Source organism: Lathyrus oleraceus, chromosome 6, assembly GCF_024323335.1.
Source record: "Lathyrus oleraceus cultivar Zhongwan6 chromosome 6, CAAS_Psat_ZW6_1.0, whole genome shotgun sequence".
Classification (NCBI taxonomy): domain Eukaryota; kingdom Viridiplantae; phylum Streptophyta; class Magnoliopsida; order Fabales; family Fabaceae; genus Lathyrus; species Lathyrus oleraceus.
Genome location: NC_066584.1, coordinates 409,938,669 through 409,958,777, shown reverse-complemented (window position 1 = coordinate 409,958,777; position 20,109 = coordinate 409,938,669). Strand labels below are relative to the sequence as shown.

The following is a 20,109-nucleotide window of genomic DNA, read 5'->3' as shown; positions in this document are numbered from 1 at the left end:
ATCAAGACTTTATTCCATCATTTTACCAAACATTTTTGGTTCCTTAGCGAAACACAACTAATTATTAATGTTAACGAGCACAAATAAATTTTCACATATTCACGCAATTCACATTCGTTTACCAAGCAATCAATAAGTCATGATAAAATTATAGTACTTTTTGTCATAACCACTCTTATATATGGTATTAACAATTGAAAGATGATTCAAATACAAAATAAATATGTTTTAAATGCACACGTAGAAAAACTCAAGTTTTATATTTAAAAAATGAATATCTTGCTCTTTCTTCCATTCTCTTCCTCTACCGTTTCCATTCCACATTCCTCCATTCACTTCCTCTGTCGATTCCACTTTTACTCTCTATCTTTATTCACTCATATTTTTCCATTTGTGGTCTACCGCCAAAATTTTAATATACGCGTTGAATATATGTTGTGAAAACAATACCGGAATAACAAAGCATAATCCGTTTCTTGACCGGCAAGAAACCCACAAGGGTAAAAAAAGGAAGCAAGAAGAACACAACAAGTAGGTTATAAACCGCTCTTCTTTACTTTCTCTATGAAACAATATTACAAGTGTTACATAATAGAAAATAACCTCTCTCACCCTAATTAGGATTTTCATTATACAATGATGAGATACTAGTATGTTATTTATAAGAAAACTAACACACTAAACTAATGGGATTTTACACACATGCTCATTACACAAGCTAACTTAGAGAACAAGCCAATTTAAACAATTGGGCATAACAAATATGCCTAATTTGATATGCTAACAATCCTAGCATACTTCAACTACAACATATAAATAGACTTCGGCGACATGCTAATGATCTTGTCGTATTGTCGAACTAATAAGCTACCCTTCGACTGTACTAGAGTTTGATCCAATATCTCACAAATATCCACCTTGGAACAAGCTCTATAACATTAAGGGAACAAACTGGCTTTCTTCATGCAGCTTTATCAACTGCATACAGTGGAAAAACTTATAACTTGGTAATCTCCTGGTGATCATATCAGCAACATCATGATATGTCGAAACCTTAGGCACTTAGACTTCTCCATGCTTGATTACCCCTATGAGAAATCCAACCTCACATCGATGTGCTTGGTTCACTCATGATAGGATGAATTCTTTGACAAGTGTATAGCACTTTAACTATCAGATTTAATAGTGATAACTCAACCTTGAAGCTTCAGCTCCTTAGCAAAACCTTTAAGCCACAATGTTTCTTTCACAGCTTAATTGAGGGCGATATATTCCGCTTCAGTGGTTGATAAGGAGACAACCTTATAAAGTGTTACTTTCCAACTGATTTATGTGCCAAACATAGTAAACATATATCCAGAAATAGGTTTTCTGGAATCCATATAACCTGTATAATCAAAGTCGACATACCCTTCGATTTCTGCTTTACTATTCTCACCATATGCTCCACCATAAATCAGGACTCTGTTCAGAGACCAATTTATGTACCTTAGAATCCATTTACATCTTACTAAATTGGATGCACCAGTTTTCTTGATCAGTTCCCAAGTGTGGTTATCATGAAGAGACTTCATCTCTTCATCCATGGCCTTCAGCCATTCAGTCTTATTTTGACTCCTTATAACTTCCTTATAGTATCTAGGTTCTTCATCTAGAACCTCACTTGCAAAGATTAAGGCATAAGCTATGATATCTCCATACCCAAGTCTTTGAGGTGGCTTGATGACTCTTCTCTGCCTATCTCTTGCCAACATGTAGTCATCAATAGTTTCCTCAACTTCCTTAATATCTTCAGCATCTTGTGCTTCTTATTCGACTTGATCTGGGATACACAATTCAACATCAACATGATCCACCTCAATAGGAATCTCTTCATGTTCCAACTCTTCTTCAAATATCTGTTCACTTCGACTAACATCATCAGTTTTCTTGAAAGTCATCTCAACTTCATTGAAAACTACATATCGACTAGTGATACACCTCATGTGACATGGATCTAGGCACCATAGCCTATAAGCTTTGACTCCTTAAGGGTATCCCATGAACATGCATCTTAGAGCTCTAGGTTCGACCTTGTCTTTCTTATATGAGCATATGCTATGCAGCAAAATACTCTAAGTTTGTCGAGATCTGGTGGGTGTCCTGACCAAACTTCTTCAGGTGTTTTCATATTTAACATAGTAGAAAGACATCTGTTTGTCATATATGTTGGTTTCGAAACAACCTCTTCCTAAAACACCTTCTTTAACCTAACACTAGTCAACATGCATCTAACTCTTTCCAAAATGGTTTGATTAAACCTTTAAGCCAAACCATTTTGCGAGGGATTACCTACATTACTTTTGTGCCTCGTAATACCAGAGGCTGCACAAAAACTGTAGAATGCCTCATTGCAAAATTCAAGGCCATAGTCGGTTCTCAACCTCTTGACCTTTATGCTAGTATGATTTTCGACCAGAGTCTTCCAACTTTTGAAGTTCTCAAAAGTCTCATCCTTAGTTTTCTAGATGAATACCCATAAATTTCTAGAATAATCATCAACTATGGATATAAAATACCTTGCCCCTGAATGTGATGGACACCTTGCAGACCCCCAAAGATCAACATGGATGTAATTAAGGGATCCATGTGTTCTTTGTTTGCCTTTATTGAACTTTACTCTGCAAGATTTTCCAAGTACACAGGGTTGACAAAACTTCAGCTTTTCGACTTTGTCTCCACTAAGTAGATTTTTCCCTAATTCGACCAGATCCCTTTCACTGACATGGCCCAATCTCTTGTGCCAATTTTTTTTTATCTTCGACAAAGGTTTCGTGGATGCAACATATGTAGAACCACTAACAACTTCATCCTCAAGGGTATACAAGCCTTGTTTCTTCACGCCTCTTAAGACTTCCTTCGACCCCTTCATGACTTTTAGAATACTTTTCTCTCCTTGGAAAACATATCCTTTTTTGTTGAATTCACCAAGAGAAATCAAATTTCTCTTTAAATCAGGTACATACCTGACTTCAATCAACAACCTTATTCACCCATGATGGAGCTTGAATCTCACAAATCCAACACCTGAAATCCAATCTTTATTGTTTCAAAGCCATACAGATCCACCATCTTGATCATATAGTTCCTCAAACAAGTCGTTGTTTGGAGTCATGTGCCAAGTGCAACCTGAATCCATAATCCACTCTTTACTTGAGTCGCCACTTGAAACTAGAAGAACATCAGATGATTCAAAATCATCTTGAACAATGGTTGTGTTTCCATTATCCTTACCTCCATGATCTTTCAGGAGTTCAGGGCACACTTTTATTGTATGACCCCTTTGTTACATTGATAACATCGAATACCAGATGCATCACCACTATAAGACTTCTGCTGACATTTACCCTTCCATTTGTCGAACTTTTTGTCTCTCTTTGTGAATTTTTCCTTAACCGACAAGCCTTCACTAGTCGAAGATGGCTTATGCTCATTTTGTTCATTCAAATCCTTAAAATACAAGGCTGATTGTACTTCTTCAAAGGTCAGAGATTCTCTTCCATACAAGATATTTTCTTTGAATTGAGCATGTAATATGGGTAAAACACATAACAACAACATTGCTTGATCTTCATCCTCGATCTTGACATCGATATTTTCAAGATCAAGAATCAACTTGTGGAACATATCCAACTGCTCAGCCAGAACTTTGTCGTTACTCATCTTGAATGAATACAAAGCTTGCTTCAGGTAGAGGCGATTAACCAACGATTTCATCATGTACAAATTTTCGAGATTCACCCATAACCCCAACACCGTCGTCTCCTTCGAAACTCGTCGAAGAACCTTATCACCAAGGCTCAATAAGATGGTGTTGTGGGCTTTATCTACCATAGTCATTTTTTCTTTGTCTGTTAACACAATGTCCATGGATTCGGCTCCCTTCAACGCTTCTAAACAACCTTGTTGAACCAATATGGCTTTCATCTTCAAGCGCCACAGACCGAAACCGTTCACTCCGATGAACTTTTCAATCTCATACTTTGTTTACGGCATCTTCTCCATGCTCACTGCACCAATTTTTTATGAAAATGATACCGGATTAACAAAGTATAATCGGCTTATTGATCGGTAAGAAACCCACAAGGGTAGAAAAAAGGGAAGCAAGAAGAACACAACAAGTTGATTATAAACTGATATTCTTTAGTTTCTCTTTGAAACACGACTACAAATGTTACATAATAACAAATAACATCTCTCAGCCTAATTAGGATATACGTTATACAATGATGAGAGACTAGTATGCTATTTATAAGAAAACTAACACACTAAATTAATGGGCTTTTACACACAAACCCATTAAACAAGCTAACTTAGAGAGCAAGTCAATTTAAACAATTGGGCATAACAAACAAGCCCAATTCGACATGCTAACAGTCCTAGCATACTTCAACTACAACATGTAAATGGACTTCGACGACATGCTAATGATCTTGTCGGATTGTCGAACCAAGAAGCTACCCTTCAACCGTACTAAAGTTCAATCCAATATCTCAAAATAGATTTAATATTATGTTTAATTATACAATATGTATATAAAATGTTTTAAAGGTTAACTATAACTATTTTTTAACCAAATAGAACATCAAAAAAAAAATTCCAGTTGGAGTAGTATAATTATTGTCTTTGGTACCTAATAAGTTTTGTGAATTTTATTTAACATATTGCTTGAATGACTTAATCTACACGATACATTTCACTTATTTATATATAGTGTCAAGTGCATGGGTGCATGAATGCATGAATATAGAACTGTGAGAGTGATGATCATGTCACCATGCACACTCCTTCTAAGCATGTGCATGGTTCCTACAAAATTTTCCATCATATAATACAAGCTATACTATCATACAATACAAAGTAATGGTTTTTCATATGCACTGAATTCTCCTAATAATACCGAATTCAAAAGAGGCAATTTCTCTTCCCACCCTTGGCGAAAAGTAAAAAATGTCCCAAATTTTTGGAGACGCATCTTCGGACGCATCCATCTCCCATAGAATTGAACGCCAATGAGCGAGACACCCCAATTTTACATTATTTTTGTTTGGAGTTGCATCTCTGAATGTTTCTTGATATATTTCGGAGATGCATATTTGAAAGTAACCCATATTCAAAAAAGAAATAGAGACAATATGAGCAAGATCTAGAAACAAAATCAACTTGAAATTAAATTAAAACACTCAACATTACATAAATAGTTGTTAACATAAATTTAACATTAGATATCGTTATGCACGAGTAGTTCAAAACATTGCAATATATTAATAATATCATCGACGAATCTTTCAATATTCGCATCCACTTCAATCAGACCTTTTGATGTGTAACGGTAAAATGTACTCTACATGACCTGTAAATCTTCACCTGTCTTCATTTCAAAGTTGGTGAACTATATCTTCCCTTTGTTGTCAAGATGGGGATATGCATTCATTCTCTAGTTGTTGTGTGTAGAAAACATGGGTTGAGATATACCCTAGTTATACAAGTATTGGGTCACTTTGGACCTTAGAAACCTTATCATGGCATCAAGTCACTTTTAAGAGATGCATCTTCGGTTAAATCCTGATTTTTTTACGAAAAAGGGTGTTTATGAATATGCATATCCGAAAAGTTTCATGATGGTTTTTTAAAATATGTATGAGGTTTATTCGATATGCATATCCAGAATTTACCCTAAACTAGATTCAAACCAGAAGCTGTGTATGCTAAAACCAAAAAATGCAAACCATAAAATTTGTGAACTGAAACAATTGACATAATAGCATTATTGTTGAATATATATTACTTATGTATTAAATCATATCAAGATTACATCGTTTACGATAATACATTCAAAAAGTATATCGATTGCAATCTAAAATGCCTCAAAAGATGTGCCACCACATAAATCTACTATTGGTTCCTCCTTCAATTTTTCCTTATTTGAACCTCTTTCAAGCTTGCTCAATTTAGTGAACTCTTCCATCCTTTCCAGAAAGTGATCCGGCCAAGTTTTCGCCTCTTTTATAGAATGCGTCATCAACTCCAATGATGTGCTTTGTATAGGATACCCCAGTTTAAAATAAAACTCAACAAAATGTAGATATTTTAAAAGCCACCCAATACATATGATGTTCCCAAAGGATTTTTAGGTGGGCCACTTTGAAGCGGGAAAACTGTCTATGAGAAACCATATCTTGTTAGATAGATACACACTCTGTTATATTCATTTTCTATAAGATGACCCATTTCAGGGAAGCACATCCATTTTGACTCTGATACAGGACCACTAACACAAGAAATAAGAGCATAGTGAATTACATTAAAATGTTCTTTTTTTCCCCATAAATGTGTAGAATTCTCTATGCGACGTCAACTTTTTCAAAATTTGTTGGTGAACAAGAAAATGATTCTCCTCTCCTCTACCGAGCAATCCTGATATGACCCTATAACCGTAATTGCCATCACCCTTAACATTTAAAATCCACTCAATATGTTTGTGTATGAAAATCGACATTTCTTTGATGAAGATGGTTTTTGGTTTCGACGGTGAAAGATGTGGTTTGCTAATGCGAGCATCCATGTAGACACTTTTTTGAGATTTCGGTGTTGGAGAATCTGGGAAATATGAATCAACATGTTCAAAGTACGAAGGAGACCACTTCGTTGTATTGTCACTTGTGTCATTTTGACCTTTTTAGGGGCTTCCGTGGTTTTAATCGGTTCCGAATAAGGTTTGAAATCTATGGTTTCAGGATAGGAAATCTTCCTAAGCTGCTATTTGATATGAAATTTCATGTTTTCATCAGCTTTAGAAAATATAGCTCAGATTATTTCCCACTCGGTCATGATAGTTATACCTGTTTTATCATCCTTCACCACACCATCATCATCAAACTGAAGCCTTTTCCAATGTTTGCACACTTCATCCATACGTATCGGGGCATCAAGCTTCATGTTTTTTGAAATGATACAAGCACATGGAATACCATAAGTCTTCCTAAGTGTATATCCACACTTCTAACTATCCAAACTTGTCTGCTCTGCTCGCCTCACTTCGTGAAAAATGAAATTCAATCCCGCCTGAGATACGTTACCAACCAACTTTAAATAGAGAGTGTTTTCTTCGAATATGTGTTCTAACACTGTAATGCTCCGACCAAAAGGCTTTTTGTATTTCATTATGTTGGTTTTGGAGAGTTTGGTTCACGACATCCCACTCTCTACAAAAATAACCCTTACTATCACCCAACCATTTCTTCAGTGTTGAGTTAGCAGATTCAACTTTGTTAGTTGTTGTATTGGCGATGTGTCTAATTTGGTTAGTCCAGGTACAAACAATCTTCTCCTTGACTTGGTCTAGAATATTACTCTTAATATATTTCAAGAAATATGGATATCTGACACACACACACACACACACACACACACCACACACACACACACACACACACACTCTTAAAATGCATTACAGATGCATCATACAAGTCTCATGTGGATAAATTTAATATACCATTTCATGCATCCATTATCTTTTCCAACACCACACTAGGTTTGGCCATTTTTTCGTCTTCACCCTTGATTTTTTTGGCCCCTACCGCCGGTTTGAGTCGACTTCTCACATTTTTTGTTATGTGATATCAACAAAGTAATGCGTAGGATGTAGGAAACATATTTGAAACTGAATTCATTAATGTGGTGTCTCGATCGGTGACAATTACATTCAACAAGTTTTCTTGGCCCTTCACCAAAGTCTTGAACATTTCCAAGGACCATGTAACATTGACCTCTTTTTCGTATTCCAAAAATGCAAATCCCACTGAAAAAGTCTTATCCGTAGAAGTAACACCAATAATTTCCAGAAGAGGAAGCCTATACTTGTTGGTCTATACGTTGAATCAATTATGAGGACAGTGGGAAATGCGTTAAACAACTTGATACTTTCGAGATGAGTCCAGGATATGTCACGAATAATGACTTTACCTCACAAACTATGTACCTTGAAACATAGTGGTTATCATCCAAAAGCTTCAAAATTTGTTGCATTTCCGTTCTTGGACCTCTTATCACCATGTTGTTTTGATAACACACAATGTATACCTACTTGGTATTTGAAACACTTAGGTTTTTTCCGTTTCAAATCTGCAAGTATGTTTTTCGACGCCACCCTAATTAAAGACATGTCCAAAAAAAATTCTTTCTCCTCCAGTAAAGCGACATACAATGGGATGACATACTAACTCGTTTTTCAAGGCATGATTATGTAGAACAGAAGTCACATTTAATTTCCATATATCATCCACCTTATGGTATCTGCACAATTTAAACGGACACTCACATTTCCTCGATTCGGTGTCATCACATTTTAACTTCCGAGCCCATGGAACATACATGCCACTTCTCTCGTATCTCACAGTCAGAAATGATTGCCTTCTATTAGAACCACTATCTGACCTTCTGATTACAATACCAAACCCCAATTTCCTGGCCTCCATGTGGACCCATTCAAGCATATGTTCACGAGTAGTAAATAGTTGCTCGTTTCTAATTTGCTGACCAACATCTAACTCAACATCAACCAGTCTAGCACCCGATTTAACCTCGTCATTTACCTCATTTCATTTTACATTATTACTTACAACAACTTTGAGAAACATATCCGGGTGAACCATATCTAATACAAACTAAAACAGAAAAATGGTTACAAAAATTCACAGTAACAGACAACTTCGGAGTTGTATCTCCGAAACAGATAGCATGTGAATTCAGATATGCATCTTTGAATGTAACATTCACTTTTTCAGCTCAACAAAAAAATTAAATCAAGCAATAAGGTATGAAATGAATGAAATTTACCTTAAATTGTAGCTTCTTTTGCTCCCTTTGATGTGATAAAACACAAGAATGATGATTTGGATTCAAAATGTTGATTGAAAATGATATTTTTAAGGGTTTTGGGTTATAAAGGAGGTATGGTGTGTGAAAGAGATGATCGTGCAAGGTGGTCATATATTCAATTTCCCGCTTGAGATTTTCGGAGATGCATCTCCAAATTTTTTACTGAATGGTTAATTGATAAGCCATCTTAATGAAAGCGTTGTTTAAATGGACTCAGGAGTATTTTCGGAGACGTGTCTGCAAATTAACAACAGAAATCTTCACAGATGCATCTCCGGACTAAATTTTGACAAAAATGGTCTTTGGTGAGTTTAGAGATGCATCTCTGAAAAAACTTGAGGGAATTTTTGGGTTTTCAGAGGTGTGACCCACACCATAGGGGTGGGAAAAGAAATTGCCTTAAAAAATTAGCAATTTCTTTTCCCACCTTTATGGTGTGGATGGAACCTCTGAAAACACAAAATTACCCTCAGTTTTTTTCGGAGATGCATATCTGAATGCACCAAATCCCATTTTTCTAAAATTTAGTTCGGAGATGCATCTGCAAAGATTTATGGGGTGAATTCGCATAAGCATCTCCAAAATCTTCTCTGCATGTTTCTTGGCATACACATTGTCCTAAGTTTATATTTTTCATGAATCTAAAGTCATTTTAATTAGAATAAGATATTCATTATTTGATTCAAACATTAATAGACACAAATATTGTAGAACAAGGTAATGCATTAATTAAAAAAATATTCAATCATATTATAAAAATTGTTCTCAAAGTATGGTAAAAAAAAACAAAAATAACCCAAAATACAAATAAAAACTTAATCTACTATGTATACCTAATCCTAACCCCTGACTACCCCTTTGTTGTCGGTAACCCAAGGCATTTTGTGCCTCGGTAAGAATGGAACGTGCTAGGGAAACTGCATCATCGTCACTTCTCTCAAACAATCCATACTCTATGCCCTCATACGCATAATCCGCATAATATTCTGACAGATCGACAACACGTCAATCGCATGGTCATCTCTGGCATGCTCATTCTCTAGGATCTCCTCATGAGTAGGCTTTGGTGGACGTCTAGGAGCATTCCGTGTCATTATAGGGTGTGACACACTATAGGACCAAGTCATGTAACCGTCCATATAAGACCACTAACTTGTGGTTGACATACTCCGATACTCCTCTAATACCCAATGACTCTCATAGTCCGCCAATATGTCATCAAGATGTTTGCAAACTATGTTATTAGGATCATACACAAAGGGGCATCTCAGAATGATCTGCACATATCCAAACAGACGCATGCATCGGTCTGACAGATAGATGCATACCAGATTCGCCCCACATGCCAACTATCCAGAGTAAAATGAAACGAGGTCGAAGGGAACAGTGTCCTGGTGAGTGTTGTATGGTGTCAGGTCAATGTCATCGTGCTGAGTCCAGTCAATATACATACGGAACGACCGTACAACATCATTCAAAATAAGTTAAATGAGAAACTTACTCAAAAAAGTATTGAGGATGAATGAGTGGAGTTAGTTGGGATTGGAATGCTTGAAGTAGAAGTAGTGTTTATCCTTAAAGAAGCTTGAAAAATGGACCAGATGTATTTCCCCTTGAATTTGAAATTAATGGTTATTTCAGAGATGCATCTACTAACAAAGCCTAAAACAAATACGAAGATGCACTCTGAATTAAATTTTGGAAAAATGAGGAAACAGTGCGTTCGGAGATGCATCTCCGAAATTTGGAGACATTTTTGCCTTTTTTCCAAGAGTCTAGGAGAACATATAATAGTGGGAAAAGAAATTGCCAAATGCTTTTCTTGATAACCAAAACGATTTAGCCCTAAAACAAATATAAAGAAAGATACACCTCTGAATTAAATTTTGAAAAAGTGAGAAAACCATACATTCAGAGACTAATCTTTAAAATTTAAAAACATTTTTATCTTTTTACCTAAATTCGAGGAGAACATATAAGAGTGGGAAAAGAAATTACCAACTGCTTTTCTTAATAACCAAAAAGATTTAGCCCAGGTAAGTCTATTGATTCATTGAGCGAGATTACCTTTACTATTTGGATACCTTCTTAGTTTTTAGAGGACAAATGAATAATTAAAATGAATATTTAGATGAGAGAGAATAAAGTTTAGAGAAAGATAGAGAAAGCCACAAAAATACCAAAACTCTAAGTTGGATTGTCATTGTTCATGCTACTGATTGTATTTTTCTTTAAATTATTTCAAAAAGTAGCAAAATATATTGATTGTAGTAGGCTATCACCATTCTTATTGAATGTGCAAATGTAACAACACATCATTTTCATTGAACATAAAAAATAAAACATTGAAGTTTGTAACTTGAAAGATTCAAGTTTGAGAGTAACTCATGAAAATTAAGACATTATTTGCTAGTAAGCAAATTTTTAAGTGGCAAGGAAACCAGCAAATTAGTGAGCAGTCAATTGTAACTTGAAAGATTCAAGTTTTGATAGTAACTAAAAAAATGAAAACTAAGACGTTACTTGCTAGTAAACAAACTTTTAAATGACAAAGAGCTTCAAACCAAGACGTTACTTGCTAGTAAACAAACTTTTAAATGACAAAGAGCTTCAAACCAGCCTTTAATGGGAAACAGCAATATTTCTCCCTTAAAATCACATCATCTTGGCAAGACCAAGTCAGTCCTCTAGGAGAGCTGTTAGGCCACATAAACCTCTCAGAGAAAGGGTTCACTAAACTTCGACGAAATTGCTCCACTGTCTCACATAGCAATCCCTGCAGCAGTTTTTTTTTTAAAACAAGTTAAATAGAAAGAAAAATAGTTGTCTAAAAGATGAATACCAACTTGGGTACTTTGAAGCCTAAAAAACAGCCTTGGCAAGGTTTGCCATGGTTATGAAGAAATACCTTCACCATGGATTTGATTTTCAAGTTGATATCATCACTAAGAAGGACAAGTTGTCCAGCATTATCTTTTCTTCTATATTGAAGAGCACAGTCAAGGATCTGATCTTCAACAATAGGAAAAGCACAGTCAAGAATATGAATCCACCACTTTGTCTTTCCTATGCATTCTTCAATCCATTCCAAGGCCAAAGTAGCCTCCTCTGGAATCCTTCTAAAAACTCCAATCCGTTGCTTCATGCTGCCCAATTCTGTTATGACTGATAAAACAATGTGTCATTGAGAACCACTTCAAAAACATCAACAATTCAAACAAAGTTACATGAAACATGATACTTATTAATACCTGATTCTGGGATCATTAAGCGAGTCCCCTTGAGACCCTGTAGAAGCTGCAGAGCCTTTCTTGACTCCTCATTCAGAAGAGAAGCAGTGTCTACAACCATATCCCAGCTTCTCTTTCGTTCTTCACTAATAGGCTGCAAAAGAAACAGAATGTAAGCAATATGCATATATAAAAATAAACTATTGATATTCACAATCAGAATGATATTATATATGATAGGCCTTACAGAAGGTTCAGTGTGCTTGTCTGAAATATGTCTCGAATTACTGGTTCTAGCAGTGACGCCAAGAATGGATTTTGCAGCAGAAAATGGATTATTAAAAGGACTTGAGTTTGCCAAATTGCAATTGCCTCCAGAACTCCCTAGTGACTGCAAGGGTATCGCTTTTGCAGCAGAAAAAGGACTATAAAAAGGACTTGAGTTTGCCGAATTGGGATTGCCTCCAGAACTCATTAGTGTCTCTTTTGCAGCAGAAAAAGGACTTGAGTTTGCCAAAATGTGATTACCTCCAGAACTCGTTAGTGTCTCTTCTGCAGCAGAAAAAGGACTTGTGTTTTCCGAATTGTGATAGCCTCCAGAACTCATTAGTGTCTCTTTTGCAGCAGAAAACAGACTTGAGTTTGCCGAATTGTGATTGCCTCCAGAACTCATTAGTGTCTCTTTTGCAGCAGAAAAAGGACTTGAGTTTGCCGAATTGTGATTGCCTCCAGAACTCATTAATGACTTTAAGGGTGTTCGCTCCACTCTCTTTTTTCTTAACTCTGCAGTATGACACTCCAGAGGCTTTCTCTCTGACTGCCATTGTTGGGCTCCCCTTGGAGTCAAGTTCTCTTTTTCAGCAAAAGGACTATAAAAAGGACTGGAGTTTGCCGAATTGTGATTATCTCCAGAATTCATTAGCAACTGTAAGGGTGTTCGCTCCACTCTCTTTCTTCTTAACCCTGCAGTATTATGACACTCCAGAGGCTTTCTCTCTGACTGCCATAGTTGGGCTCCCCTTGGAGTCAGGTTCTCTTTTGCAGCAAAAGGACTATAAAAAGGACTGGAGTTTGCCGAATTGTGATTGTCTCCAGAATTCATTAACGACTGTAAGGGTGTCCGCTCCACTCTCTTTTTTCTTAACCCCGCACTATCATGACACTCAAGAGGCTTTCTCTCAGACTGCCATTGTTGGGATTCTATTGGAGTCAGGTTTTCTTTGTTTGAAAAGGAACTTGTACTTCGTTCCGCGGAATAGAAGTTGTGACTAAAACTAGCCTTCAACAAATTCTTTGACGTCTGTGACTTGGAATTTTTACTATCTTCTAGGTTTTCCTTACTTGGAGTGAACATTTCTTCTTCATCCGAGACAGAGAAAAGATCCTTTTGCATAGGTTTCCGTATGACACTGATATCCTTCAAGTTACTCATTACAAATTTAGTGTCAACAATAGGTGTGTTCAATAATCTACTCTTCCTGGTTTGACTCTGAGGCTCAGTCACAGCCTTATCACAAGTAAAGGTTGAACTTCTCTCTGCTGAGTCTTCTACACAGCTTTCATAGTCCAAATCAAAGCATCCAGCCACAGCAACGAGAGATTGCGGGGTTCCATTCTCCTTGTCGGTAATATCTAAATCAGCCTCCTGAGCTACTGAAGGATTAAATGACTCTGTTTGAAAGGATTTCATGGTATCTTCAACTGTTTCATCCAGTGACTTACCTTCATCATTAGGTTTAAAATTCTGGTATGCCTGCAACTCTTTGTCACATTTATTTTCCTCTTCTCCATCAGATAGCGAATCAACATTAACTTCTTCAACAATCTTGTTTTGTTGAAAATTAGCTACAGGATTTGCTTCCTCAACTCGTGAAGACTTGTTTTCAGACATGAAAAGACTTGCTACACTAGTTAAAATATTGTCAAGCCTGGCATTTTCTTCAAAGAAGAATTCTAATTTGTGCTCTCTAGGTTTTACGTTCACAGCAGCCAGACCATTTTCATTAGATGATGAAGGGTCCATATTTTTAACTATTTCATCCAGAGAGCACCCTTCCCCATCAGAGAGTGATTCCCCAGAAGCCTCCTCATCAGTATTGGTTTGGTGAGATTCAGAATCAGGCATGACCTCAGAATTGAAGACATTTGCTACTGTAGTTAAAATATCTTCAATCTTGTCACTATCTTTGAATGCACCATCAAAATCAGATTCCTTAGGTATCTCATCCACTGCAGCGCCACCTTTTTCATTAAGGGATGCTTCAGGATCAATCCACTTCTTTGCTGCAGAAGATTGTTGGTGCAATTTGTCTGCTCCCATAACTGGTTTACATAAGGTGTGTTTAAAACATTCCTTCAATGTGCAAAGCAAATTAGTCTCTCCCATCACCTCTACTTCGGGACAAGCTTCTACTATTGGTGTTCTTTGTGCTTCATCCACCGATTGTACATAAGGTGGAGATAGATAACAGATTTGAGATTCACCCAGTTCATTTTCACAACATGATGTTTCAGTCCCAAAAGAGTCATTCTCATCATCAAATGTTTCTTCGTTAAATTGGCTTTTAATTTCATCATCATCACAATATAAAGAACCAATGTTCTGCATGCCAAAAGCCAAACGATAAAAAGAAAAAACCAATCAAAGATACATTAAACATTTCTTAACAATCAAACACAAACACAGAATAAATAACCAAACATTCACCTCCTAAAATTAAAATCTATTTCAAATAAAAAAATCATCAGCCTAAGTTCATCATCCTAAAAGTTCTAAAAAATAGTCCCGCGAACAACCAATACTGATATTCACAATTTTGAAGTTATAGAACAAATTGTGGTTAATTCACACGCAACCATTTTTTAAAACCTCCTAAGTAAGTGTAACTCACAAAATTCCAATTGAACCCAAAACTGATTAAAAAAAGAGATTAAAAATGAACAATCAAGATGGAAAGTTCATCATCCTCCTATCCCAAGTAACTCACAAAATTCCAATTACACTCAGAATTGAGCAGAAAAGAAAAAAGAGAGTCAAAATGAACAATTAAAAGAAACAAAAATGTAAAATAGAAAATAAAAGAAACAGTGTAATACATCAAAATGAACATAAAATTGAAATAAGAATGGTACCTTCAATGCATTTGCATCGAATTGGGAGACAAAGCGAAGAAGGTAAATCCTACTGGAAACCCCAAGTCGAAAGCTATCACCTCCCTTCAATTCAACGCTCACACCACGCTCGAGCTTTCTACCACTCACCCACGTTCCGTGCACTGTCACCACAAACAATAAAAAACCATTAAGACTCCAAGAAACAATAAAGTAATGAAAGAAAATGAAAAAAAAAGAAGCGAAGATTAGAAATACCGGAAGATACGTCTAGAAGGGAAATGGATCGAGAAGAGGGAGTGAATCGAATCTGAAGGTGGAAGCGGCTGATGCTAGGGTGAGTGAGAACAATGTTGCAGGTAGGGTGACGACCGATGAGAATGATGTGATCGCCGTCGCTGTTGTTGAGAACGATGCAAATGTTCTTGATGATTGATTTGTTCTTGAAAACTGTCAAAACTGGAATTATTGATTCTTCTTGTTGATTAGGGTTTTCATCTGAATCTGCAATTGAAGCCATCGAGGGAGGAAGGAGAAAGATGAAGAAGCAGCAGAAAGAAATAAGCTCGTTTTGATGAGATAATTTGTATTTGATGTTTAGAAAATGCAACGTTTGTGGTAACGGCTATTTCTTTAATAAGAGTTTTTCAATTATTTAGGTACTCGTAAAATTTTATTATTAACAAGTTTTTGAATTTAAAAATTAATTGCAAAAAGAAATATTATTGTGTGTATTTTTTGGAAATACACACGTTATGATTATGATGAGTAACGGTCGTTTGACTATATATTTGTAATTGTAATTATTTCATTTGACATTTTTTAAAATAAATAGACATGGACTATAGAAAATACGAATCGAATAATGACTTATTTGTTTTTAAGATTACTTATCTGTTTTTAAAATTTGTGGTTTTTGTGTTAAGTTCATCATTCTCATATGATTTTTTTAATATGATTTTTTTTTGTTATTAAGTTCATGTGAGATTTAGGGATTATCACACTAATCTTTAAAAACACTTACACAAACGAGAGACATCACATATAATCTAAAATTTAAAGACATCTAATTAACGAGTCTCTTCTCTTATAAAGTGTTTAAAATATTCATTTTTTTATTTGTTTGAGACTTATATTCACATTTGATATATCAATCAATATAAGAAAAAAATTAAAAATAGTGCATTGTTGTAAAGAAATATTACACTGACATCCAATCAAAACATTTTATATTGTCAAATCATAACAATATTTTAAAAATAAAAGTGTGATGTGACGGGATACACGGGTCTCATTAGTTGACGGTGTAAAAATATTTTACACTGTAGTGCATATTTCTTTTTCTCCATAAGAAAACATAGAATAACATGACTGAAATATAACTAATAATATTTAAAACAAAAAAAAGTTGGATAATATTTTTGATACTACAATCAATGATTTATAAACACTTAAAAAAACAATAAAAGAAAGTTGGATAATATTTTTGAGAATTTTTTACGAAAATAATCCACTTTTTCAAGGAAATTCCCAAAATACCCCTGGTTTCAAAAAAAATCTCAAACTACCCCACTTTTAGGAGGAGTCGCCAATTGAATTGGAGACTCCTCTTAAAAATTGAATGCAGCTGCCCTAGTTAATCCAATTGGCGCCCCTGTGTAGGGTTTAAGAGGAGGCGCAAATTCAATTGGAGACTCCTCCTAAATGCAATTTTTTTTGGTAAATGGTATACGTGATAGATAAATTTGATATAGGAACAATTGATATTAATAAAATTTTTCGTTTACATAAAGAAACCTAATGGTGATGACCGGGATCACCTAACCGACCTCCGATCCCACATCCTCTAGCTACCCTAACCCGTGGCCCTAACCCACGTTGATGATTCGGTACCGATGTTTGAGCATCTGAGGGGCCAAGAGCGTCACTGCCAACTACAGGAGAAGGTCTGTTGAGGTAGTCAGACAAGTCGACATAGTCTTCAGTATGCATCGGTGGTGTACCGCTGTAGCTGATCTTATGACCCATGCCAGAGAAGTTGGGATGTGGTTGACTCATTGATGGGCGACGGGGACAGTTAAAGGGAGACATGGGTGTGAATGATGCGTCGAGGAAAGGTTGGAAAGGTTGTTGGGGTGTTTGGTAGAGATAGGGTTGTTGGATGTTTTGGTTTTGTGAGGTTTGGGCTTCTTGGCTACGGTAGGAGGAGGGGCAGTTGGTGTTGAATGATCGTTGGATGTTCTGGCTTAGGCGACTTTGTTAGGGTGGTGGGGTGGGTGCGAAGCAATGTTGAGTCTCAGGTTGATGGTCAATTTGTTGCTGGTGGTATGAGGTATGCTCTTGGTATTGGGGTTGGGTGTATGGAATGTTTTGGTTGTATGTTTGTGTGTTGGTTGAACGGAATGTTTGACGGATAAGGGGTTGTGTGTATCCGGTCTGACACTGTTGTTGGGGGTTTGATGTTGAGGTGTCAGGTGTGTAAGTCATCTGGCGTGGGTCGTACAAGTACATATCCTCGGCGATGAATTGAAAACCAACCGATCTGTACCAAGCCATATAAGTACGACTTGGTTTTTCTTCAGTTGGCATGACTGCGTCAGTTAACACATGGTCATGACGGTGCTTCCATTTGCGACACTCCGATCTTGCGAAGCTTTGCCATGGATTGAAGTTCCATTGGTCGTTAACTTCGCGCAGATGCCATTCTCCTAGGCTAGCTGGGGGATCTGGGATATTTTGGGGCATACCGAACTGCAGCTTCACACGATCACTATTGTGCATCTCCACAGTTGTGAACCGTATTATCGGTGTGCATGCAGTCCATACGGCCGCGTCTTCAGCGTTGACTTGATGGTCATGATCCAAATTAAGGTATGGACGCCAAATAAACTGAAATGTAAAAGAAGATTGGATTATAGTCAAGGTAGAAGAAGTTAACAAAATATAACGAAATAATTAAGTTATTTTCCTTACGTCTGTCGGTCGAAGGTGATCCAACAGGTTGCGATACTGAGTAATACAATGTCTTGGATATCTGTTGTAACTCATACCACGTGCAGACCATTTACACGAAAAAGTCAAAAAATATTAGTTAGAGGTAATAATCTTTAAAGAAGTAAGTAAAGATACAGCAATTTAAACAACTTACTTTTGCGCATACGGAAATGTGAAAGGGTTGTTGTTGACGGGTGCTAGGGACGGTAGTCTTGACCAACCTCATGCTTGCAGCAAAACAACACATCCAGAAAATGTAGATGTGTCTTTGTGTGAGTTTTTGCACAAGGAGCTATAAAGATAGGCTAGACAAGCATATCCCCAATTGTTGGTTTTACCATTAACAACCTTATCTTCAATGGATAGTCCCAAAAGCATGTAGACGTCTTTTAACGTCACGGTACACTCACCGGTTGGGAACCAAAATGTGTGTGTCTCTGGTCTCCATCTTTCGCATAAAGCTAGAATGAATTTGTTATCTACGGACCAAGACAAAATCTTGCTTATATGACCAAAATCGGCGATTTCAACATAAGGTTGAATCATCGGGTCCATATGGACATATTCGTGGACCCGAGTTCAAAACCTTGATACATCCTATAAAAGAAAGAACAAAAAACTTGACTAAGTTGGTATGTTAAAATAAAAGGGGGTTGGTGAAGATGAAAGATAAAAAGTTAACAAAAGAAAAAACTTACATATGTTGTGATGTTTGCAACCGTTCCTCTATGTGATTCCCCCATTGTGAAGATAGACATTTTGTCGGGGGGTTGGTGTAGATGAAACTACAAGAAGTTGTTGCAGATGAAATTGTAGAAGAAGTATTGTAGAAGGAGTAGTGAGAGTGATAGTGTGGAAGAAGTGTTGATGGAGTGGATGTATTTATAGGTAAACGGATGAGAGTATGAAAAGTTGTGCTTGCATGGTGTCTCCACTTGAATTGGAGACCATGTACAACCTTTAAGAGGGGTCGCCATTCAAATTGGCGCCTCCATAGGGACATGCATGCAAGACCTAGGTCTGATTGCTTAGTTTCAAGGTCTGAATGCATGCTTTAACAAGGTGTCTCCACTTGAATTAACGCCCATGTGCAAGGAATGAGTGGGGGCGCCAATTCATTTGGAGTGTGTGGCTGCAACTGTATTGAGTTGTACATTACTCTTCAACCATGTATACCATCTCAACAGTCTCAACTAACCAGTCAGGATGAATCTGGTGAATTTGATCCACAATGGTCAGATGACGTCAACCCAGAAGCAGAAGCAGAAGTGGGCGTTGTTGATGAAGAAGAAGAGGAGACCGAGATACAGGTTGATCACATGCTGAACAATGACGATGAAGATGATGATCAACCACCACCAATACCTCCTAGTCATGTCTACAACCCGCCTCAACATATGACAAATATGGATCTGCACGACGATGAAACATCCAACAGTGTTTTCTATAATCCGTATCCGAGATCAGAAGGCGAATTAAAGGTGGGAGACATGTTTCGTACCAAAGAAGAATGTGTTCTGGCTATCAAAAAATTCCACATGAACAACTCTGCTGATTTTACAGTGAAACACACTGATTCTAGAAGGTATGTTATCGAATGTCGTAACATGATTTGTAAGTTTCGTTTGGCTGCGTCTTACAAGAAGATAAACGACTCTTGGGAGATCGCTTCAATAGACCCACCTCACAGTTGCATTGCAACTAATGTTGAACAAGATCACCGTAAACTAAGTGCAACGTTGATATGTCAAGACATTCTGCCGTTGGTTAATAAAGACCTATAAGTGAAGGTGAGTATAATTATATCCCATATCAGAACAACATATAATTATACTCCATCTTACAAGAAAGCCTG

The 20,109-nt window shown here is 36.7% G+C and overlaps 1 protein-coding gene across 1 annotated transcript; it reads right to left on the bottom strand.

The window, feature by feature from the left end:
* Positions 1-11,222: 11,222 nt before the first annotated feature.
* Positions 11,223-15,876, bottom strand: LOC127098587 (FHA domain-containing protein PS1). The gene is made up of 6 exons (XM_051037209.1): positions 15,519-15,876; positions 15,282-15,424; positions 12,397-14,751; positions 12,171-12,303; positions 11,828-12,084; positions 11,223-11,695 (listed from the first exon to the last, which is right to left on the bottom strand). Exons 1-6 carry the CDS (start codon positions 15,778-15,780, stop codon positions 11,513-11,515), a joined length of 3,333 nt encoding a protein of 1,110 aa, XP_050893166.1. The 5' UTR covers positions 15,781-15,876; the 3' UTR covers positions 11,223-11,512.
* Between the last annotated feature and the right edge of the window lie 4,233 nt (positions 15,877-20,109).

What these genes read in the sequence shown, in the direction of transcription:
- LOC127098587 (XM_051037209.1), bottom strand. Translation starts at nt 15,780, where the DNA reads ATGGCTTCAATTGCAGATTCAGATGAAAACCCTAATCAACAAGAAGAA. An exon ending in ACAAGCACACTGAACCTTCT is followed by an intron (nt 12,304 to 12,396) that starts GTAAGGCCTATC and finishes TTTCTTTTGCAG; the next exon opens with CCTATTAGTGAAGAACGAAA. An exon ending in CTTAATGATCCCAGAATCAG is followed by an intron (nt 12,085 to 12,170) that starts GTATTAATAAGT and finishes TTGTTTTATCAG; the next exon opens with TCATAACAGAATTGGGCAGC.